The sequence below is a fragment of the Macrotis lagotis genome, chromosome 2 (genome assembly GCF_037893015.1).
Source record: "Macrotis lagotis isolate mMagLag1 chromosome 2, bilby.v1.9.chrom.fasta, whole genome shotgun sequence".
In the NCBI taxonomy this organism is placed as follows: Eukaryota; Metazoa; Chordata; class Mammalia; order Peramelemorphia; family Peramelidae; genus Macrotis; species Macrotis lagotis.
In genome coordinates, this window is record NC_133659.1 from 62,712,928 (window position 1) to 62,737,450 (window position 24,523).

General features: G+C 36.6%; 1 protein-coding gene and 1 pseudogene across 3 annotated transcripts in view; both read right to left on the bottom strand.

Annotated features, from left to right (window-relative positions):
• Window positions 1-22,113, bottom strand: part of SELL (selectin L) — a 50,188-nt gene extending 28,075 nt beyond the window's left edge. For 2 of the 3 annotated variants that reach the window (XM_074221967.1, XM_074221968.1), the window contains exons 1-7: window positions 21,966-22,113; window positions 20,468-20,549; window positions 14,484-14,870; window positions 13,133-13,240; window positions 11,699-11,884; window positions 8,928-9,113; window positions 5,643-5,828 (exon numbers count right to left, since the gene is read on the bottom strand). In XM_074221967.1, the coding sequence (XP_074078068.1) occupies window positions 5,643-5,828; window positions 8,928-9,113; window positions 11,699-11,884; window positions 13,133-13,240; window positions 14,484-14,870; window positions 20,468-20,549; window positions 21,966-21,968 (1,138 nt within the window). In that variant the 5' untranslated portion in view covers window positions 21,969-22,113. The remainder of the gene's footprint in view (window positions 1-5,642; window positions 5,829-8,927; window positions 9,114-11,698; window positions 11,885-13,132; window positions 13,241-14,483; window positions 14,871-20,467; window positions 20,550-21,965) is intronic. The other variant, XM_074221969.1, reaches the window with a different exon arrangement.
• On the bottom strand, window positions 9,123-11,591 carry LOC141510831 (NAD-dependent protein deacylase sirtuin-5, mitochondrial-like; annotated as a pseudogene).
• Window positions 22,114-24,523: the final 2,410 nt, after the last annotated feature.

Consider the following 24,523-nt stretch of genomic DNA (forward strand, 5'->3'; position numbering starts at 1 on the left):
TATTTTTTTCTAGACACTGTACTCTGAAACATCTGCCTTGTGGATACCAAAGTGCCACATTTAATTCATTTAAAATTCATCTTTACCCACTTTGATGACCTTTTGACTGTCCTCATTCTTCATATTTTAGAAACTTTTGACATTGTTGACTTATTAATATTAATTTTCTTCTTTGGTTTCCATAATGACCTGATTTTCTTGATACTTTTAAGTAGCTTTCTCTGCTTTTTTCAACAACTTCATCTCCTCTTCATACCAACCTGTACATTTATGCATTCCCCAAAGCTCTTCTCTTGACTTCTTTACTTCTCTTTGTGACCTCTCCCTTTGTCTTCTTATTCAGTTCTATATCTTTAATAGAATCACTCCCAAGTTTGTATGTCCACCCACAATCTTGCTCATAAGCTCTGGACTTAGCATTCCAATTACTTATTGGATATCTCTTCCACTAAAGTGGAAGATTTCTGTGATTTTTCAATATGTTGAAAGCTCTGGTATGTCCTTGTATGAAAAAGCTTTTAGTATGGATATACTATACATATGTTGTCCAAAGCTGCATTTGTATACATGATGATCAAATTGTAAATCAATGAAATCTTTTACCAAAGCAACTCTCAAAAAGCATCTGCTGTCATGGAAGATTTACCATCCATGACAATGAAGGGAATGATCAGCCTCCTAACTTCTCACTCTTAAATTCCTTGATTTTGTCTTTTTCCTCCCCACCACCCCTGACTCTTAATTTCTAATGCCTTTTCTTCTAAGACATCTGGTCTATATTTATCTTGTATATATTAACTTAAATGTATGGCATCTTCCTCATTAAAATGTAAGTTCTATGAAGGCAAGAATTATTTTTGCTTATTCTCTATGCCCTCTTTTCTTAAGCATCTAATAAATGTTTATCAATTTTATGGAGGGAGTACTCACATCACCAAATTCTGAATCTCTCAAATACTGGCAGGTTCAAACAGATGTCCTGTTAACATCTAAGACTGAACACATCCGAACTCCCCTTTGACATTCCCAAATTCCTTCTCCAGGAAAAGAAATCCTGGATCTCCTTATTTTTCCATGAGCTGTTAAAAGTATCACCATGATATGCTCATTCCATCAGTGCAATAATGAAGGACAATTTGGGACTGTCTACAATGGAGAATATCATCTGTATCCAGATAAGGAACTGTGGAGTTTGAACAATGTTCAAGGACTATTCCTTTTAATTTAGGAAAAAAACTATCTTATTGTCTGATCTTGTTATCTCTTAGACTTTATGTTTCTTCTTGAAGGATATGATTTCTCTCTCATCACACTCAATTTGGATCAATGTACAACATGGAAACAATGTAAAGACTGATAAATTGCTTTCTGTGGGGGGTGGAGGGAAGTGAGATTGGGGGGAAAAATTGTAAAACTCAAAATAAATAAAATCTTATAAAAAAATAAAAGTATCACCATTGTCAAACATTGGCCTTTTTATCTTTAATTCTTAGTGTCCCTCAGCCTACTACACTTAACCTTGATCAGGCCACGTTGGCATTATTATTTTTGGTCTGGGCAAGTTTAGGAAAAATAGTGACAAGCTGTTTAGTGTTCAAAGAAGGGCAACTAGGTTAGGAAAGAGGAGACCATGAGATCATGCATTGTCAAAATTAATTGAAGGAATTGATAAAGTTTATCTTGGAGAAGAGAAAACTAAGAGGATGACAAGATAGTTCTTTTCAAGTATTTGTAGGGCTACTCCATCAGACTTGTTCTGCTTAGACCCAAAAAGATTCAGACTTGTTCTAATTGGACTCAAAAGGGATAAAATTTGTTCTCTTTGGATCCCAGGGTAGAACTAATATCAATAGGTAGAAGTCACAAAGAGGTAGATTCAGGTGAGAGGTGAGAAAAAGCTTCTTATTGATTAGAACTATCCAAAGAGGGAACAGGCTGCCTAAAGAGGCAGGAGCTTCCCCTAAATGTCTTAATAGAAAGGTTGCATGACTGTTTGTTGGGGACATCATAGAAGGGATTCTTGTTCAGGCACCTAGTCCTTCCATTTCTGTCCTCATATAGTTTTTTCTTGCTGAGATACCAAAGGGTTTGAGTGATGATGAATTTATACCATAATATCAGTGGTATCTATATGATATCATCTGAATCATTCCTCTCATCTCGGCATGCAGGGGTTATACCTTGGCATTGGTTTTCTGGGGTCAGGAAAGGATGTGACCATACTTCGGGATCTCTAGGAATGTGGGTTATTTTTCCACTATTCTTTGTTGAGAGGTGGGAGACAAACTGCACCAACAATCCTTTGAAGACAGGCTCTGTTACTAAAGAGATTAGAGTTCAGAAGTCTTTTAATGCTGCTCTCATGGTTTCCTAGCAACTCCATCTCTTTCTAATATCTTGCCTTCACAACCATCCTGCCAGATTAACTTTTCCTTAGTTCTAATCACATCCTCTCCCTATTTAAGAAAAATGATGGATTGTTAAATAAAATCCAGACTCCCTAGATATGTCTTCCTTGCCACAATTTTATTTCAATGTTGAAAATCTACCACATTCTATTCTCCATCATTTGTATACTATTTCAACTGAAACACTCTACCTATTCTTCCTCAAATAGTTCCTACATTTTTTTTAGGTTTTTGAAAGGCAAATGGGGTTAAAGTGGCTTGCCCAAGGCCACACAGCTAGGTAATTATTAAGTGTCTGAGACTGGATTTGAACCCAGGTACTCCTGACTCCAGGGCCAGTGCTTTATCCACTACGCCACCTAGCTGCCTCTAGTTCCTACATTTTACCATCTGTTTTTGTTCCCTCTAGTCTCTATTCTCACTATCATTTGATATCCATTTTTGCCTTTTTATCTGCTTAATGAGGATTTCTCTGGATCCCTCAGTCAAAAGCCATCTCATCCTCCTCTAAATAGTCATAGAACTCTCTGTTTCTCTTTTTATATCCTCAGCAGAAGCATCAAACTCAAGAAGAAATTGAGGGTAACTAATCCATATATAATGACTTAGTTTTAAGTGTAATGGTATCTATGGTTTATTGTCTTTTTATTTATTTTGTCAAATGTCTTCCACTAATATTTTAGGGGTTTTTTTGCAAGGTAATGGGGTTAAGTGGCTTGCCCAAGGTCACACAGCTAGGTAATTATTAAAGGTCTGAGGCCGGATTTGAATGCAGGTATTCCTGACTCCAGAGCCACCTAGCTCCACTTCCACTAACATTTTAAACTGGTTTGGTCCACCTTCAGGTCTCATGTTTGACATCATTTTCCTAAGTTTGTAATTATTTTTTAACATGCCTTACCTTTCCCACTAAATTTTAAGCTCTTTGAGAAGGGATCAATTAATCCAAGAAAATGAATAATTATATTAGACTTAAGTGTGTTTGTTTTAAGTAAATGTCCTTGTCAGTCAGTATCTTTTCCAGTGTGGATCTAAGTTCATTAATATTGAGAGCAAGTCAGGTAGTTATGTGTCCATAGACTATGTAGAAAGGAAGTACTAATAATTGTAGATGCCCAGCAATACCTCATCAATACAAGGACAGCCCTGAACATAGATCATTGTGGTTAATTCTGTGTTGGAAAATGGGTCTAGGCTGCTCATGAATTGCACTTTCTGCCAAAGAACAAATGAAAGGATCTTACAGTTCAAAACCCTTGGAAAAATCCTAGCACTGAGCTTTGAAACCTTTAAAATCTAGGCAGATATGGCATCTGGGATGCAAATTATGAATGCCATAAGATATATAATAAATTATAGATGTAATAGATTTTCAGGAATATAGCATCAAACCTATAACAATGGAGATCACATGGTATAAAAGGACAGAACTTTATCAGCACCATTGGAGATGATATCTGCAAAGCAATCATAGATTTCTCTAAATTTGGGATTGTCTTAAACAAATGAGTCCCTCAGTATTTTTTGCAGATCATACCATATCTATGATATCGTGTTCAGTATTGGATACCACATTTTAAAGAAGAAATTGACAAACTGGAGTGCAATGAGAAGAAGGCAATGAAGATGATAAATGATTGAAAATGGTGCCATATGTGTATTGTTGAAAGAATTAGAGATATTAAGTTTATAGAAGGGAACACATATGGGGAGCATAACTGTCTTCAATGATTTGAAAGGTTAATATATGGAAGGGGGAGTAGATTTGTGATTCTTGGCACAACTAGAAACAGTGGATGAAAATACTATAGAGGTATTTTTGGTTCACTATGAGAAAAAAATTCAGAACATTTAAAGGTATCAAAATGAGAATGAGATACCTTGAGAGATAGTGAACTTCCCCTATATTCAAACAGAGGCTAAATGAGCACTTGCAAGAGATGTTATAGAAGTGGTTCATTTTCCTCATATGGGCAGGACTAAGTAGCTTACTCATTACAATAAGTTTTCAAACACTGACTTTCTAGCTTTCTATAACTGGACTGTCATTTTTCTTGTTATTCTGTCACTTCAATTGTGTTCAATTCTTCATGACCTCATTTGGAATTTTTTTTTTTTTGGCAAAGATACTAAAGTGATTTACCATTTTCTTCTCCAGTTCATTTTACAGTTGAGGAAATTGAGGCAAAACCAAAGGTTATGTGACTTTCTCAGAGTAAATACCTGAGACCAAAATTTGAAATCAGGTCTATGGATCTGGAACTCTACTGTGCCAGCTAGCTGCCTAAGCCAACTAGCATTTGGATCTTAGTAAAATAAAGACAGAACTCAAATTTTGCCTTCTACAAAAAAACTTGTCTGGTCCTTCCAGTTGCTAATGTCTTCCTCACATGGATAGTACACTAAACCTGAAATCTGGATATATCTACATTTAAAAACAGCTGCATGGAGTGGCTAGGTGGTGTAGTGGATAAAGCACCAGCCTTGGAGTCAGGAGTACCTGGGTTCAGATCTGGTCTCAGACACTTAATAATTACCTAGCTGTGTGGCCTTGGGCAAGCCACTTAACTCCATTTGCCTTGCAAAAACCTAAAAAAAAACCCCAAAACAAATAAAAACAGCGGCAGATTGTTTATTAGTAAAATGATGAGAATAAATATCTACCTCTCAGGATTGATGTGAGAATAATATGAGATAATATTTGTAAAGCACTTTGGAAATCTTACAATGCTATAGAAATGCCAGTTATTATTGTTTCCGTGTCAAATTCCCTTATATCTGATTATCTTGTATGCCCCTAGTTATTTACAAGTTAGGTTCCCCATTAGAAGGAGAATTACTTGAAGGGAAAAAATATTTGGGGTTTTTTAGGGTCCTCAGTGCTTAGCATAATGCCTGGCAAACATAGTATACTGCTAATAAATGTTTGTTGACTAACTGGTCATCTAAAAATCATTTGATGGACAGTTGGAAAAATTATAATGGAAGTATAAAGGTACCACACAATACAATGCCCTTGGTGACTATGTTAATGAACGTGCTTAGAGGTGGCAAAATCTTTGCCTATATCTTAGTTACCAAAAACTCTTTCAAAGAGTTCAAAAGTGAACCATTTGCAAACAAAAGTCCATTTGAGAACAGATAGAGTTTCAGCTATTTCATTGTGCTTTCCATATTCCTCAGACCTGGTACAATCTGGATTAATGAAACCATTTATCCTGAAATATTACCTACTTTGACATGTTGGCTTTGGAGATGACCAAGTTCCTGATGCTTCACATGTAGCTTCCTCAGCTCCTGTTAATACCATCCCTTCTAAACAGCTAAATGTACAGTTGGAGGAAAATTTGAATTCTCCCAGTGGGTGCATACATTCCATCATTCCATGTTCAGGAGTCATCAAAGCCTCACACTGAGTCACTTCAAAAAGAGGAAAACATGGGCACCATTTTTAGAATCATCTTTGTTTCATGAAATTTATCATCTTTGGTATTTCCCCCCCCCTTCAATTTATTCCCTTTTCCAACCTGACCCAATCCATGACTTTTTTTTTAGGTTTTTGCAAGGCAAATGGGATTAAGTGGCTTGCCCAAGGCCACACAGCTAGGTAATTATTAAGTGTCTGAGACCGGATTTGAACCCAGGTACTCCTGACTCCAAGGCTGGTGCTTTATCCATTACACCACCTAGCTGCCCCGTCCAATCCATGACTTCTTAAATGACTCTTCACCCCACTAGCCTTCTCCTGGTGGTAATGCCAACAATCCTGTGGCATTCTTCTCTGTTGATTTTTTCTTAGAACCTCCATGTCAACTATGTCAACCCACCATGTCAGCCATGCTCACTTCAGAACTCATTGAGCCCATGACTCTTGAATTACTTCTCCACCCTCCCCCAACTTTTTCCACTTTCTTTTTTTTGTCTTGTATTTTCCCCACTGGCATGTCAGCTCCTACAGATCAGGGATACTTTCTTTATGCTTGCATTTGTATTTCCAGTGTCTGGCACATATATATGTATATTTATACATATATACATGTGTGTGTATATATGTATAAATGTGCTATCAATGTTTTTCATGGCTGAAAATTTTTTTATTTTGTTTTTTCAGGTTTTTTGCAAGGTAATGGGGTTAAGTGACTTGCTCAAGGTCACACAGCCAGGTAATTATTAAGTGTCTGAAGTCAGATTTGAACTCAAGTCCTCCTAAATGCTCTATCCACTGTGCCACCAAACTGCCCACCCCATCCTTGGTTATACATTTTTAACCTACACCAAGTAGATTGCTTTCTCAATGGAGGCCAGGGGGGTGGAAAGAAGAGAGAGAGAATTTGAAACTCAAGGTTTTGGATGTAAATGTTGAAACTTGCTTTCACATGTAGCTGGCGGGGGGGGGGGGGGGAATATAAAAATAAAAATGTTCTACGTAGTTATTTCTCTGAATTTATTATCAAATTTCTTCTGTGGAACCACTTCTTATGTCTTATGTTCCCAATCTTATGATTATCTTCCATTGTCTTTTTAAAAAATTTTAATAGCCAATTGCTCCATCAATTCCTTCTCTCTAATAGATGTCCTTCCTGTCTATTTCAACTACCATCACATAGACCCTCACTACCATACAACTGTACTATTGTGATAATCTCATTTGCCTTTTTCATTTTGTCTACGCCCTTCTCTTTTTCTAATATTTGCTTCACTTCACTATCAGATTCATTTTCAGGCAAAGATCTGATCATGTCCTTAGAAGATTGAGGTTCTGATCTGGAAAGAAATTTGGAGGTCAATCAATCCAGCCTCTTCATTTTACCCTTAAGGAAAATGAGACCAAGAAAGATTGAATAACTTATCAGGATCTCAAAGGTAGCTGAGTTAAGACCCAAAACTAGATCCCCTGCTGCCAAATATTAAATCGCACAAATTCTGTGGCTACCATTATAGTTCAGAAATGCCTGGAATTCAAGGCCCTCCACAACCTGCCACTATTTTTCTCTCCATGAATTCTATGTTTTAGTCAACCTGAACTTTTTTTTCTCTGCTCTCTGTTACATTTCCACTGATGAGAGAACCATAGGAAATGAACCTGAATTTGAGGAAGAGAGAGTTTGGTGAGGCATGAGGCAGTAATTGTTCTGATCAGTAACTCAACTCAAAAAAAAAACCTGTTTATTGCTTGCTATGTACATGACCCTGAACTGGGTACCAGGAATACAAAGAAAAATATTTAAAGAAAAGTCTGCTATCTGAAAGAAGGAACAATAGGCAGAAGCTGCAAAAAGGCACATTTGTTCTTAATGGAAGGAAACACTTTCTCAGCATGATGAGAAATATTGCTAAGATGTGATGGTCTAGGGATATACAATGAGACATCCATACATCAACAGTTATGATCACTTGCTTTGCTTGATTATACTTATTTGGTACAAGGGAAGGTTTCTATTTATCTGGGGGAACTAGTGGTAGTTTTCATTTATTCTTTATATGGTGCTTAGGCAATGGATTTCACACAATAGGTTTTCAAGAAATATCTACCGAACAGTTGTCAAATGAATGCTACATACCTATGTCATAATTATCATCAAGGAAAAGAACAGGAGATCCACTGAGGTACCATTTGACTTGATCAAGTCATTCAAACTCTATTCAATCTCTTAAAGTCTTGATTTCTCTAGTCATAAAATGAAGAAGCTATACTAGGTGATCTAACCCCAAATTGAATTTTGATGTACTAAACTAAGACAAATTGGTGACGTAATGGAACGAGTTCCAGACTTGGAATCTGGAAGATCTCAGGTCAAATTTAGCCTCAGACACTAGTTGTGTGATCCTGGGCAAGTCATGTACCCTCTGTCTTCCTTAGATTCCACATCTGTATGATGGTGTTGATGGTAGTACTCACCTCTCAGTGGTGACATGAGAATAATATGAGATAATATATGTAAAGTTCTTACAATGCTATAGAAATGCTAGTTATTAGTAGTAGTAGTAGTAGTAGTAGTAGTAGTAGTAGTAGTAGTAGTAGTAGTACTCCCAGTCAGATTAGCTTATATCTAATTCTTATTGTGTGCCCCTAATTATTTACGTGTTGTCTCCCCCATTAGAAGGTGAATTATTTGAAGGCAATGACTGTTTCTGTTTTTGCTTTTGTTTTTTGGTATGCTGGGTGAATGGTATAGTATCTGGTTAACATAGCATTGCCTTCAGAAATGTTTGTGGACTAATTGACCAACTAAAATTCGTTTGATGGACTGCTGGAAAAATTATAATAGAAATACAAAGATACCACATAATACAACTGCTCTTAGTTTCCATGACAATGAATGTCCTTAGAAGTGACAAAGTCTTTTAAGGTGGCTTGGTCATTGAAAACTCTTTCAAAGAATACAAAAGTGGACCTTTTGCATGCAAAATCCTGTTTGAGAACAGATAGAGTTCAAGCCATTTCATTGTGCTTTTCCCACTGATCAGACATAACACTTCCTGGATTAATGCAATCATTCAACTTGAAATATTACCCACATTGACATGTTGGTTTTGGAGATGACCAGTTTCCAGATGCTTCACATATAGCTTCCTCAGCTCCTGTTAATACCATCCCTTCTAAACAGCTGAATGTACAGTTGGAACTAAAGCTGAATTCTCCAAGTGGGTGTGTGCATTCCATCGTTCCATTTTCTGGAGCCATCAAAGGCTCACAGTGAGTCACTTTAAACAGAAAAAAAAAAGTGAGCACCATTTTTAGAATTATTTTTGTTGTCAGAATAATGAGAAATAATGCTAAGAGGTAATGGACTAGAGATGTAGAATGAGCCATACATACAGCATCAGCTATGGTCACTGTTGACTTGCTTTGCTTGATTATATTTATTTGAGACATAGGAGGGTTCTATTTGTATATGGGGGAACAAGACATAGCTTTTATTAGTGTTTACATAGTGCTTAGTGCAATGAGCTGCACTCAGAAGACTTAGTAAACATTAAATAGTTGTAAAATGAATGCTAAGTAATCAATGTCATAATTATTATCAAAGGCAAAAGCAGGAGACTCACTGAGGTACCATTTGAACAAGAAATTCAGATTTTTAGTAACTTTATTCTTTAGTTATAAAATGAATAAGTTGAACTAGATGATCTAACCCCAAAATTAATTTCAAATTCCTGAACTAAGACATTTCAGTGATGTGATGAATCAAGTTTCAGACTTGGAATCTGAAAGACTTCAGTTCAAATATAATCCCAGACACTTATAAACAATGTGTCTCTGAACAAGTCACCCTGTGTCTGCTTCAGTTCCCTCATCTGCAAAATGGGGAAATATTCCTATTAATATTAGCTAATATTCATATTTCTTATTACCCTTATTTTACAGATTTTACCTGCCTCCCATGGTTGTTGTGAGGATAACTGGAAAGTGCTTTGCAAACCTTAAAATTACACTATAACTGCTAGTGATTATGTGCTCTAGGAACCTATTTCTTATTCAAATTGGTTTTTATAAATTTTTTCCCTGAAAAAAATTATTTCATTTCTTTTGATAATTTTATCTTGTGTGTGTGAAGTTTTTCAGCACACTTCAACTTGAAATAAAATATTTTATTATTTCTTTAAAAGTGAACAGATTTGGAGACAGCTAGGTGGCATAGTGGATAAAGCACCAGCCTTGGAGTCAGGAGTACCTGGGTTCAAATCCAGTCTCAGACACTTAATAATTGCTTAGCTGTGTGGCCTTGGGCAAGCCACTTAACCCCATTTGACTTGCAAAAAAAAACTAAAGAAAGGTGAACAGATTGGAATTAATTTTCCTTAAAATGGGGTCTTTACTATAAAACAGAGCCCAGAGACTTTAAAGTTTTGGAGAACTGAAGTATCATATAATATTAGAGCTGAAAAGGACCCTGGGCAAGTCACTTAACCCTGATTGCCTAAAAAAAGGAAAAAAAGAACTGAGGAAAGCAATGCTCTAAGTCCCTGCCAAAAAACAATCCATGTGCCCTCATTAGAAACAACAATAACAATAAAATACTAAATGTTATAAATCTAGTTAGCTGAAAATACTTTTACCACAACTATAAAATATGGGATAATCATTTACCACAACTACAAAATATAGAATAATCATTTGAGAATCAGATTTCAGTCCAACTGGGATGTGGACAAGGTAGAAAAACATGAGATTATCACAATAGCCCAGGTGTGTGGTAGTGAGGGTCTATGTGATGGTAGAAGAAAAAATGAAGAAGAGACAGATATTATAGAGAAGAAATTGATGGGACCCAATTGGTTATTAAATTACACAAATTTAATGGATAATTACATTTGTAATTATCAGTATTTGATATCATCATTATGACTGACCATCAGAATAACTCCTGATTGGCAGCATTTCCAGTTCTGTGGGCAGATCAATCTCTGTTTATCTACAAGTTTTTCTCCCACCTTCTTCCCAACCCCTTTTTGGTTTAAGTATTTGTAGTCTAGTAGTTATGAAGAAATTTTTTTTCTTCTGACCATAAGAAACATCCAGTTTCATGGCAGGCAAGGGCTTCAGGAATAGTGGTGCCACAGGACCCAGAGAAATGAAACCTGAAGTTTGGGGTAACAGGAATGGTTTCCATGTTAAATTCAGCTACTGGTATTCCCCTAATACATATGGGACAAATATAGCTGCAGTATAAACCACAAAGGATGTTCCCACCACAAAAACATAAGTCAAAAACAGCAAACTCTTCATTGACTTTGTAAAGAATGTTACTGTCCAGATTTTCTCCAAACTATACCCCATGGGAAGAACCATTGCAATCTTTTTCTTCACACCTAGGAAGCTTTTCAATTTCAATTTGGATATCTTGAATATCAGGTTCCTTTTCCTCCTAAAGTTGGACAGGGTTGAACTCTTGTTCAGCTGTTGCATAAGGTTTTAAATAAGTTACCATGAAGTGCAAGGAGGTTCTAGGTGCCTGCTCTGCAATAGAGTTCAATGATGTTCTAAGTGATGACCACCACATGGTGATGCTCATCACCTGGACTAATCCCCTCATTTTATTGATTAAGAAAACAAATCCCAGGAAAAGAAAGTAATTTGCCCAAGGTCATACCATTACTGGCAGAAGTAGGTTTTAGTACCTTTATCTTGTGACTTCTAAAGGAAATTCAGGACTCCCACAGTATTGCATGAAATACCATGAGAAATACTAGAGGATTGATTTGTTTGTTTAATGGGGTTTGCAAGGTAGTTGCAAAGGTCAGAGAGCTCATGGAAGATCAAAATACATCAGAGCAGAATGACCCACCTTGACATACTGGCTGGAGGGATGACCAGTTCCCAGATTCCTCACAGGTTGTGTTCTCAGCACCTACTAAATACCTTCCTTCTAAGCAGTTAAATGTGCATTTGGAGCTGAAGCTGAAGTCCTCAATTGGATGGGTGCAGTTTATCCTTCCCAGGTCTGGTGCTCTTAAAGGCTCACACTGAATCACTTCAATGAGGAAAAAAATGGATGTTATTTGCTGGTGGAGAACTTTTCTAGACCTAAATGTGTTTTCTTGAAAGTGACCAATTTCATAAAAAGTTAACTAGCAAGTTGATCAATTAGCATCTCCTTTTTGGTGGGGGAGGAAGAGGAAGAAGGGAGAGATGGGGAGCAGACTTTCTATGCCATTGGTGAAGGAAACTCCAAATGTGGAAACTCCAACTTCCACCTAATCTTCCATTTATAATCATAGGGAGTTGCTGGGGGATACTGAGAGGCACCACCAGAATTACATAGTCAGCATGTGTCAGAAAGATGACTTAAACCCAGTTCTTGCTGGCTCTCTAGCCACCAGGTTAAATTGTTGACCAGGTTCTCTTTATGATCTTCTATCTTAAGAAACAGCACTTGAGTGAAGGGTAAATTGCAGTATAGATGAAATGGAGAGAGGAATAGCCAGTGCATACCTGCTCTACTGTGTCCTTCCCTGATGAACTATATGATCGGAGAATATCAAAAATAGGGGAAAAAACCTTTGAAATCATCTTATTCAATTTCCTAATCTTCTGGAGGAAGAAAATGATATCTAGAAAGATTTTTACAATTTAAGATTAAAAAAAACCTAAAAAACCCCAACTTAAGATCATGGAGATCTGGTCTAACTAGCAGAAATCTTAGAGTTCATTTATTTTGAGCTCCTTCAATGATAGGAAAGAGATGCACAAAGATGATCTTGATGTTCAGTGTCTCATGAATTATGCAACCTCAGACAAACTTCTTTACCCCATGAGATTATTGGACAAGCTGTTCATTTTTTGATGTTATTGAACTTCCTTTTTGAGGTTATTGGATTAACTGTCCAATATAACCCTTTACAGGGCATCTTTGGGAGGAACATGTCATTGAAGTCATGGAAACCTGTAGCTTTTACTTTGTGTATCTACATAAGTCCCCCCCAATATTTTCTTGGAACTTTATAAAAGTATAAGATTGACTTAGGTGATTTGTTTCCTCTTATTGGGTGTGTCTCTCAATGATGAATGATATGGTTGCTTCCTGACCAGTAAATTTCTCCTGACACATCCTGAAGACTTATGAAATTCTTTCAGAAAAATAAAAGTATTGTGAAAGGGACAGCCTTCTTACTGAAACTTCCTACTTCTCAGAATGTACCAACTAACTCTGACAAAGAAACAATAGCATAACTTAACCTGCAAAATAGACAGTCGGGGAAAGAAAAGGGTAAGACCTTACCATTCTCACATTGGGGGCCATAGTATCCCAAATCACATTTGCAGGTATAATTATTGATGGTTTCTATACATTCTCCATGACCACTACAGGATAAAGGCTGACAGGATGCTTTAAGAAAATCAGAAAAATAAATTTAAAGATTTTTGAGTAAACATTAAGATTAAGTAGAATCCTAAAATGTTTTGCTAGAGGGGCCTTAAAGATCATCAGTGTCTCGCCCACTTATTTTTTTTTGCAAGGAAAAAAATCATAGGGGTGGCTAGGTGGCGCAGTGGATAAAGCACCGACCCTGGAGTCAGGAGTACCTGGGTTCAAATCCAGTCTCAGATACTTAATGACCTAGCTGTGTGGACTTGGGCAAGCCACTTAATCCCATTTGCCTTGCAAAAATCTAAAAAAAATAATCATACCCAGTAAGTAAGATAGGTTTCTTGAGGTCATATTAGTAACATTATTATAAAAGCCTATGAGACCCTATTTTTATGGTTAAGTTCATTTATCCATTTGCATGCAATGGACTGGAATCTTACAGTATTTATTAGATTTAAAAGATTATACAGGGTATAAAAAATGCTCCTATGAAATCCTGTATTTATTGCTCAATTATTTGGTAATCCATGTCTTCATAGATATTACAAAGATAACTTTGAGCCCAACACACCTAAAATTACAACCACTTCCAAATTGATGGGAATTTGGAATATGGCTACCTGTGGAAGGGAAACACTGCATCCACCCACCCCCCCAGGTGCTCTCGAAGTTTCATCACCTAGAGGTAAAGCCTCAGTTATCCCACTCTAGTTATAACTCTGATGCAGATGAATTATTCTTCACTATGTAACTATTTAAAAACTTCTAATTATCTCTAACTGACTCAGGAAAATAATTGTTTACTAAAGAAAGGCTATTAAGGATGATTTGGAAGATTTCCTGAATTTTAGATTAAACTGTACATTTGCTCACTGTCTCTGCTTTTAAGTTTCAGTTCACAGGTCCCGTTATTAGTCAGGTGACCTTTCCCTCTTTATTCTCATAGCCCACTTCATATCTTGCCACAGTTCATTTTAGATCTTTTTCTTGGCAAAGACAAAGATGGTGCTTGTGTGCATACATCTCTAAGAGCAGAAATACCCAGAAATGTTATGATTCTAAGTTTTATTCTGTACAGATATTTCCAAGATGGACCTAGGGGGGAAGTTATCCTAGAAGGAACCAAAAGTCTCACAACTTGTACTGAGTTGTCTCCCATTTCCTTAAAATGTCCTGGGCTAGTTCAATTGGTTTCCTAGACTCAACCTCTTTTACCCAGAAAGCATCCAATAAAAGACCACAAGGGGGACTGCTTCCACACCTTGGTAGCACAATGCAACTTTTGATTTTAAGCAAGAATCATCATTCCATTTGCCTGCATCTTCTTTCCTCTTGATGTAGATCTCTACGCAATCCTCCTTGGATTTTTTGTTGTTGGGCTCCCCTTTGCCCCAGTTCTCTGCTTCCTCAGTGAGTGGTTTATTTGTTCCCACCCAAGTCCATGTGCCTTCAATCTTCCGGATCCCAATCCAGTAGTAAGTACGACTTACAGGGAGTGTGGCATTCAGGTATTCAATTTCTGCCTTGTTTTGTATAGCTACTAAGTCTGTATAATTTGTCTTGCAATATTCTCTTGCCTTGATCCAGGGCATGGACTTTTTAGAGTAATGGTAGGTCCAGCAGTCACCTCCAGGCACTGCCAAGAAATCTGGAAGACACCAATATGACTGGGATTAACCAAAATTTCATAGGATTTAATCCAACAAGCATGAATGTCAACTCTAGAAAGACCGTCACAGATCACCTAAAGTCTGTCTCTATTATTTAGAGACAGACAGCACAGTGGATAGAGAGATCTGAATTCAAATTTGACTTCAAACACTTATTAACTGTGTGACCCTGGACAAGTCGCTTAGTTTCCTCTCTGTTTCCGTTTCCAACTCTGTAAAATGGAATGGTAATAATGCCTACCTTTCAGAGTTGTTGCAGGGATAAAATGAGATATTTATAAAGTGATTTATAAGTCTTAAAACACTCTGTAAATGCTAGCTTTAATTAGCTTTATTATTATTATCATTATTATTATTTTTATCAAAGAGGGAAAAACAGAAGTCAAGAAAGAGGAAAAGACCTGTGCAAAGTCACAAAGTTATCTCATGACAGTACCTGGTCTTGCATTCAGCCTTGCCTTTTACATCTCTACTATTTCTACTACTTTATGCTCTCTCAATTTTAATTCCATATTTAAACAGACCTATTGCTTTATCCACGTGATCAGCCTAGATGGATCAGCTTAGAATTTTGTTCCCGTCATTAAAAAAAAAACCCACTGCTTCTCAAAATGTTTTTAAATGAATGAAAAGTACCTAATGATCAGCTGCAGAAAGGCAGAAATAGTGAATACATCTTTCTCAGATCACAATGCAATAAAAGTCATATGCAATACTGGGCCAAGGAGATATAGACCCAGAACAAATTAAATGAATGAAAAGTAATTTCAGAATAACTTTCAGGAACTTCTGATTTTGCCTTTGCTTAATGACTGACAAATAACTTAGACTGAAAAGACTTAGCTTCACAATATAATTAATCATAATAAAAATAATTCACTCAAAAAAAAGTGCTTAAAGCTTTATGGAAAAAAAACTTTTCTGACAGCAACCCTATGAGGTGGGTAGTGCGAGTATCATTATCACTATTTTATAGGTGAAAAAAACAGATTAAGGGATATTAATGCAATCTGGCTCTGAAAATTTCAGGGCCAGCATTTTTTTTTTTTGCCTAAAACAATTTTTTGTCATGTCTGCTTGAGGAAGAAGTGGAATCATAATAAGAATAATAATGACTTTCTTTTAGAAAAATTGTATTTGCTATTGTTGTTTTCTTCTGAGAGCATCACAATGCTAAGACATGCCTCATACAAACCACAGTATCTCCTTAGTGACAGTTTAGTATAACTCATATTTGATGGAGTATCCTCTCTGGGACATACTCACCAAATGGTGATGCAGTTTTTGCTTGGAGATGTTCAGTGAGAAGCAATCCATTATCTCCTGTAGTATTTGGGGGTTGCCCTCATGGTTCCTTACCCCTAAAATTGCATTTTTATTGCAATTTCCACTCATTTTTTCCTACCATTTTCCAAATGTTTTTGCCTTAAGTAATTGATTAAATCATGCCACACACACACACACACACACACACACACACACACACAGTGGATGCTAATTAAAATGTTGATGATAATGATATAATAAGAATAATAATCAAAGCTAATATTTATGGAGCGCTTTATATATTCCAGATACTGTGCTAAGTAGGGCGACCAGATCATGCAGTAGATAGAGCACCAGCCCTGGAGTTAGGAAGACTCTTCTTCCCGAGTTCAAATCTGGCCTTAGACACTTACTAGTGACCCTGGCCAGTCACTATACACACTACAATGTTTTCTCATTTAGAAAATGATCTAGAGAAAGAAATGAAAACCACTCCATCATCTCTACCAAGAAAACCCCAAATGAGAACCTATAGAGTCTGTAAACAACTAAGTGCTTTATAATTGTATTTAATTTTATCTTCGCAATTCTGAAAGGTGGATACTGTTACAATTACAGATGAGAAAAGGAAGGTAAATAGCGGGTAAATAAAGTCTAGGGTTTAAAAGATATTATGTGTCTGAAGCTGAATTTGAACTCAGGTCTTCCTGATTCCAGTGCATGCTTGCACTATGGTGCAAGCTTTTAAAAAATAAGTCAAAGAAGACTGATGATGTTCTTAAAATGAAAGTCCTTAGGAGAACCAGTAGCAAATGGTAATTTCATGATGACTATGCAATTATATACAGTTATACATTAGCTATCTCCTCATGGTCCATGCGGAACAATAGTATCTATAGAAATACTGCCAAGTCAATATAATCAAGAATTATTCATTCATTCATTCTCAGAGTATGTAGAGTAGCCTTAAACATTATCAAAAACCCAGATAAATAGTAGATATGTAATCTAATCTGCAACAAAGTAGAAGAGACAAGTATACAAGTGTAAGGTGTTACCTTTTTTAGTTAATGAACAAGGTAGTGTTTTACTACTGCTACTACTACTACTACTACTACTACTATTACTACTACAATAATATGAACTCTTTATGAATAGATATTGTCTTATTCTCTATACTTGTATTCCCCAGTCTAGTGCCTAACACATTGTAGTTCCTTACTAAAAACTTGATTGAATAAAACAGCATGGGCAAAGCAGAGTGAACAAATTCAAATTACATAGAGAGGCAACTAAGTGGTGCAGTGGATAGAGAGTCCTGAATCAAGAGTCAAGCTTCATCAGAAAGACCTGAATTTCAGATCCTGCCTCAGACACTTACTAGGTGACTTGGCTAGGGTCACAAAGGTAGTAGATGTCAGAGTGGGATCTTTCTGCCTCCAGTTTTCTTGGTAACACAGGATGGTGACCTGCAAGGTAGAAGGAGTTTGCTCACCAGGAAACTCCCTAGACCAGTAAAATCAGATTCAGCTCCTACCCTGTGGACTTATAGACTGTTGGTTCTGGAGTACCCAATATTAAGCTCTTCTGTTCTGTGAGAAATGTACAATACCAAACATCAAGTATGAAACTGTTCAGAACTGGCCTCATGAGAAGAACCTACTTATGATATATTTTCAGAGGGAGCAAACATCACTTAATCATAAATCAACCAATTTATTAAACTCCTATTACATTCCCAGTACTGTGACTAGATTCTGTGAGAGATAAGGACCATGTTATCTGACCTCAAAGAAGTCATTGTCTGTTCTAGTTAAGACTAGCCCACATGAAACAAGAAGAAATTCAAGAGAGTTGAATGGAGCTCTCAATGGGTGATATCAATGGGTTTGCCTACTCCAACCATCTCCTTGCTGCAATCCATCCTCCATTCTCTACTCTTAGATTGATCATCTTCAAGCATAGATCTGGTCATATCAGAACAATAAATTCTAAGGACTATCTATTACCTCCAGAATCATGTATGAAATCCTGTTTAGCTTGTAAAGTCTTTCAAAATCGTGACCTTTCCTACTTTTCCAGTCTTCTTAAATTTACTCTCCTCTATGTATTTTAAGATTCAGGGATACTCACCTCCTTGCTGTTTCTCACAGAAAAACAAAAACAGGACTAGATATGTGGCTGATAGAACACATAGAGTAGGAGGACCTAGATTCAAATATGACTTCAAGCACTTACTAACTGTGTGACCCTGGGCAAGTCACTTAACACCAGTTGTCTCCCAAAACAAAATGAAGCAAATAATTCTCTATCTCCCAAATGTCTGTTTTCACCTACTGTCCCCCATGTCTGAAAAGTTTTCCCTTCTCATTTCTGCCTCCTGGCTTCTTTAGCTTCTGCCAAGATCTGGCTAAAATCTCAACTTCTGTAGGAAACCTTTTCAAGGGCATCTAGGAGGTGCAGTGGATAGAGTACTGGTCCTGGAGTCAGGGGAATGTGAGTTCAAACCCGGCCTCAGACACTTATAATTACAGAGCTATGAGACTTTGGACAAATCACTTAACCCCATTGCCTTGCACAAACACCCCCCCCAAAAAAAAACCCTGCTCCATTCCCCTCCATATTAGTATCCTTTCTCCATTGATTATATTCTGTTTAATCTGCATAGTTCTTGTTTGTACAACGTTGTTTGCCTGTTTTCTCCTCCATTAGACTGTGAGCTCCTTGAGAACAGAGGTTGTTTCTATTCAGTTCTTTGCACATTACCTACCGTGTAATAGGAACTTTAAAAATGCTGGTGAACATGACTATAGACTGAGGAAAAATGAAAGAGAGGACAGAAAGGAGTTGATCAGTGATTTCATCAGTATGTGGCATTCTCAGTAGACTTAGAAGATAAATTAAGGAATTGAAAGATTACATAGTCATGTGGTTAGTATATACATAGATAAAGGTAAGGCTTGAACCCAAGGGTAGCTAAGTGGCACCATAGTGTATAGAGTGCCAATTTAGAGTCAGGAAGACTCATCTTCATGAGTTCAAATCTGAACTTTGATACTTACTAGCTGTAGAACCCTGGACAAGTCACTGAACTCTGCCTTAGTTTCTCCATGTGTAAAATGAGCTAGAGAAGGAAATGATAAACCATGCTACTCTCTCTCTGCCAAGAAGATCCCAAGTGGGGCTTATGAAGAGTCTTATACAACCTGAAATGACTGAACAACAGCAAAAGGACTTGAACCCTGGTTTTCCAACTCTAAGAACTACATTGCCTCTTATATGTTAGACATTAGATACTATCTTACAACTTATGTGATAATTTATAATAGAAGTTATATGATAGCTTCATTCCTTTGAGCACTAATGTTTTTTTATCTTGACAAGAATTATAATAAAATATAAAGATAACTAGGAAGTAGCATGCTCTCCTAAGCCAAAGGGTTACAGATTTGAAACTAATCTGATAAGTCTGAAATTTTAGAGTCTAACTTCTTTACTTTACAGGTGAAATGAGAAACAAAGAGTTGTTGTGACTCACTTAAGGCCAGACAAATTGCAAATGGCAGATTTGTTGTTATTCACTCTTTTTTCAGTAACATCATACCTCATTTGGGATTTTCAGCTATGATACTAGTGTGCCATTTTCTTCTCTGCTCATTTTATACAATGAGGCAAAAAGATTTTTTTTTTAGGTTTTTGCAAGGCTAACGGGGTTAAGTGGCTTGCCCAAGGCCACACAGCTAGGTAATTATTAAGGGTCTGAGACCGAATTTGAACCCAGGTATTCCTGACTCCAGGGCTGGTGCTTTATCCACTACGCCACCTAGCTGCCCTGAGGCAAAAAGATTAAAAAAAAATCACTTGCCCACAGTCATACTACTTTTACATGTCTGAGTTCAGATTTGAACTCAAGAATATGATTCTTCCCACCTCCAGACCTGTTCCTCTATGCACAATGAGACCACTTAGCTGCCCCAGTAAATGGCAGTGGAAGGTTTTAAATCCAATCCAAATTCTACTACTCTAAATCCAATTCTCTTTCCACTAATCAATGATGACTCTCTTCAGGTCTTATCAGTTACCATTTTAGCAGGAGCCAAACAGGAAAATTAAGAGGGAAGGAAGAAGACACAGACAGAGGACTAAGGCTAACATGGTACAAAGAACCATATTATAGCACAGGTGTATATAGTAAAAAGATTAATCTACAATTTTGCCTGGAGTTGACTTCCTTGCTTCCAGAAACAACCAACCAAATGGCATTGAAAGAATCATAGCAAAAACAAAAACCCCAGATTATTCAACTTACCACTGTAAAGGACTATTAGAGTCCATAGCTCGATGATTCTCCACCAGACCCCAAGAGGGGTCTGATATTTCCAGAAAAGTTTCTGCAAAATGAAAAAAAAAGTGGCAGGTTGATATCATCTATTGAGATACTGGCATGGAGGGACTTCCTGGCAGATTTTCAGAAGCAAGATAGGCTCTCCAAAGGTGATGCCTCCACAGAAAGGAAATCTATTCATTCACTTTATTCTAAATAAACACCACTTTTGTTTGGGATATTTTGCAATATTGTTGTTGTGTTTTTTGTCCTAGGGCTAGTTCAAACAACATGTTTTAGACCCTTAAATCTCCCTCTGTGAAGTCAGTTCAGGACAGAGATGACCCTTAGATCCTGATGGTGGTTCAAGTTCTGATCAATCTTTTTAAAATGAAAAGACTTAAGAGCGTATGGGTCAAGAGACTGTTTTTAAGTACTAGTCTAATTAAGTAGTCATTTGGCTGTAAGCTAATGATGATTTTGTCTCTCTCTCTGAGGAACAAACAACCTGCCTTTATAGAAGGACTTCAAACTGAGTCAGTGAAAGGAGTTCTCATACCAACAAAACAATAGATCCTTGAATTATTGAGGTCAGATGTTTAAATGGTCCTGCAAGTCTATCTGTATGGTCTTATAACTCAAATTAAGTCTATCTAAAAAAAAATCATAGAATCAAGAGTTGGAAGTGTCCTCAGAATCCGTCTAGTCCAACCCCCTTCATTTTACAGATGAGGAAACTAAGGCACATGAAGGTTAAATGGCTTGCCCAGAGTCATAATGATGACTAGTAATGATGAAAAGGGCTTTGAACCCAGATGCTCCTGGGCTGTTCTTACCACTGTCCTGTGTTATGATTTAAGGATTTTCATGGACATTAAAAAGATCCAGGCTTTATATAAAAACTAAGTTACTAGGTTATGGTATCGCAATTCTACCTATCTCTAGAAAAAGATGATGGGCCAATTGCTGTAAAAAAAGAGAAATCCAATTGCAAAGTTCAGTCACAGGAAAACAATTTTTACCCAGATAACAAGCTAACCATTTCAAGAGAAATCAAAGCATTAACCTCTAATTTTTCCATTATATCTCTGTCATTTTGCATTAATTAATCATAATGCTTATTGTTAAAATGATGATTTCCTAATAATTTTTAATTATATAAGACTGTCTCTCTTCCTAAACAAGGTTCCTGTTCAAGAGTAATAAAATAAAATTATAAAGGTGAGTAAAAGCCTACTCTCACCTCATTGAATCTCTATAGCTAGCCTGCCCTTACTATACCTTATTCAACACTAATGTTTTTACTACTCTCACCTTTTTGAAACTATAGCCTACCCTATATATACTTTATTCAACCCCATGTTTTTATATTAAGAGAAAATTTGAATTGATTGTTCTTTGCCCATTTGCCAACCTCCTCCACATTAAGAGCAGTCATCTCTTGATCTGACTTTCTCAGGGTCTCTTAGGATAAAAGACTCACCATAGTGATTGCTTAGCTCCCCTCTAGCTCCTTCTGCAGTAATTCAGTCTTCAAGCTCAGTGTGGGTCACCCAGGCTTCTGTCCCTCGTCCAAGGGCTGCTCTGGTGCCCCAAGAATGCACAGAGTGCCTCTCAAGACACTTAGTTCCCTTATTGTGGCAGCCCAACCCTACCCCACATCCTGTCCCCTGTGTGTCCTTGAGCATCTCTCCACAGGAGAGATGAACCTCTGGTTAGATTTTCTTTTGTTGACAAGACAGTTATCTCTTGATCTGGGGTAATGGAGGAATAGAAAGTAGATAGTAAAAATAAAAATAGTATTTTTAAAAATGTATTTTAGATAAATGTCATAACCTCTCCTGCACCCCACCAAACCTCAGCAGGAGGAAAGGAAAGGGAGACTGACTGATAAAAATGTTTTCTTCTCTTTCTTTCCTCAGTCACCCTCTAGTGGATGGTTCTATGGTGACATGGACACAAAAGGTGGAATGGATAAGAGAAAGCCTAGGTATCATTGTAATATAAGTATTATATATACACATATATATATATACATATATAAATATAATTATATAAAATATATAAATACACAAATCCATATTTCTATATCTGTATGCACATGCATATAAATAGATATTTTTATGTATAATTATATAACAAAATAGCTTTGGTACCACAAAGGGGAAAAAAGATTGCCTCATAGAATTGATGTAATAAAGTATTTTCTAACTTTCAATCATAATATAACTGGGAATAATTATTCTTATCACATTAATCTTTACAATGAATCAAATCATAAAGAATTCATAGTATGCTCAATTTAAAGAGGTTAAGGCAAGAAGCTTTCTGTTTTGTTTTTCTGTTGGGTCAAATAATTTGAAGGCTACATAAATAGAAAGTCACAGATTTGTTTATGGTTTATTTATTTATTTATTTAAATTAAACAAATATTTGTTAAATACATAATAAATATTTAGCAAATTTATATTATTTAAATATTTATATCAGTCTTTAAACTCTTTGGAGCATGCACCCTCACAATAAAATAAATTCAAACATAAATAAATAAAAGAAAGTGATTTAACTACTAGTATTCCATCTCTTTCACCTACTCTCTCTCTCTCTCTCTCTCTCTCTCTCTCTCTCTCTTTCTCTCTCTTCTCTCACTAATCTCAAATATTCGTATCCTCATGCTTTCTATCTTTTCTCCTGACAATCTCTTATGCCTCATTAATTTCTTTAATTCATGTATATTTTCCTTCCAAGGGAACAGGTCATCTATAATCCAGTCTTATCTTCTCATGTGATGTGTTTTTCTGCAACTTCCTTGGGGTGGGAGCACCCCATATTTCAAAGGATTCTGGGTCATAGGATCTTAGATTTAGTCCTGCAAAAGACCTCAGAGTACATTTAGTAAAATTTCCTGCATTTCATAATTGAGGAAACTGAGATTCATAAAGAATAACGTGTCTATGGTCCCATAGCTAATAAGTATCTGAGGCAAGATTTGAACCCAGGTCTTCCTGACTCCAAGCCTAGTGTTCTCTCCATTCATTACACCACGCTGCTTCAGTTGTCTTCAAAACAGATTGGAATGTTCCTTATTGAACTCATCTTCCACAAAAACAAGAAATAAAAAGCCTTTTCCTTTCTTCTGTGTTCTTTCTATTGATGACTTGCATCATCCTCCTTCTTACTCAGGTCATTGTTATCGAGTCCTGTAGATGCTATCTCTCCAACATGTCTCACATGTATCCCCTCTTATCAACTCTTTTGCAGTCATCTGACCCATACTCTAGCCATTTTTAGACTGTTATAATAGCTTCCATTTTGTCATAATTAGCCTTGCAATCTATTGTAACATATGACAGGGTGATGGAATCAAGTCAGATCACTAAGAATTTCTTAAGTGCCTACTGTGGGCCAGGAGCTGAACTCAGGTCTGGAAGGAGACAAAGAAAGGCAAAGGACAGTCCCCACGCTCAAGTTGCTCATACTCTGCAGGAGACAAAATGGAGATAGATATATGCAATTGTGCTATACACAGGATAATTGGGAGATAATCCCCTGTCCCTGATATAAAAATGGAATATGAATTTTCACCACTAAGGAGATAGATCAGCAGATCTGAGGATCAGCAGGTTTGAGGATTAGGATTACAATATCCAGGTCCAGCATTTTTTCTTATATAAGGCAGACACTTCAAAAATGATGAGTTAAATGAATAAAATAAGGACAGGTAGTTGTTGCCCCTCATAACTCCATTTCTCCATCAATCCAGATAATTCCCTTTCTATACTTCTGTCAATTGAGTTTTCCTTCCTCAAGACATGTCAAACACACATCTGGTGCCATAGAGAAAATTCCTATCATCTTCACTGGTCATGTGGATCTCCAAAAGGACTTTCAAGGTTGAGCATTATATCACTGGAAATTACATTTAAAGAAAGAGATGCACAAGATTCAGAAAAGTCTGTTGTGAAATAGTCAAGCTGTTTTAAAAAATGCACTGAATCCCTCTCCAAAACTTCTCTCTTTCTAGACTAGCTGTCACATTTC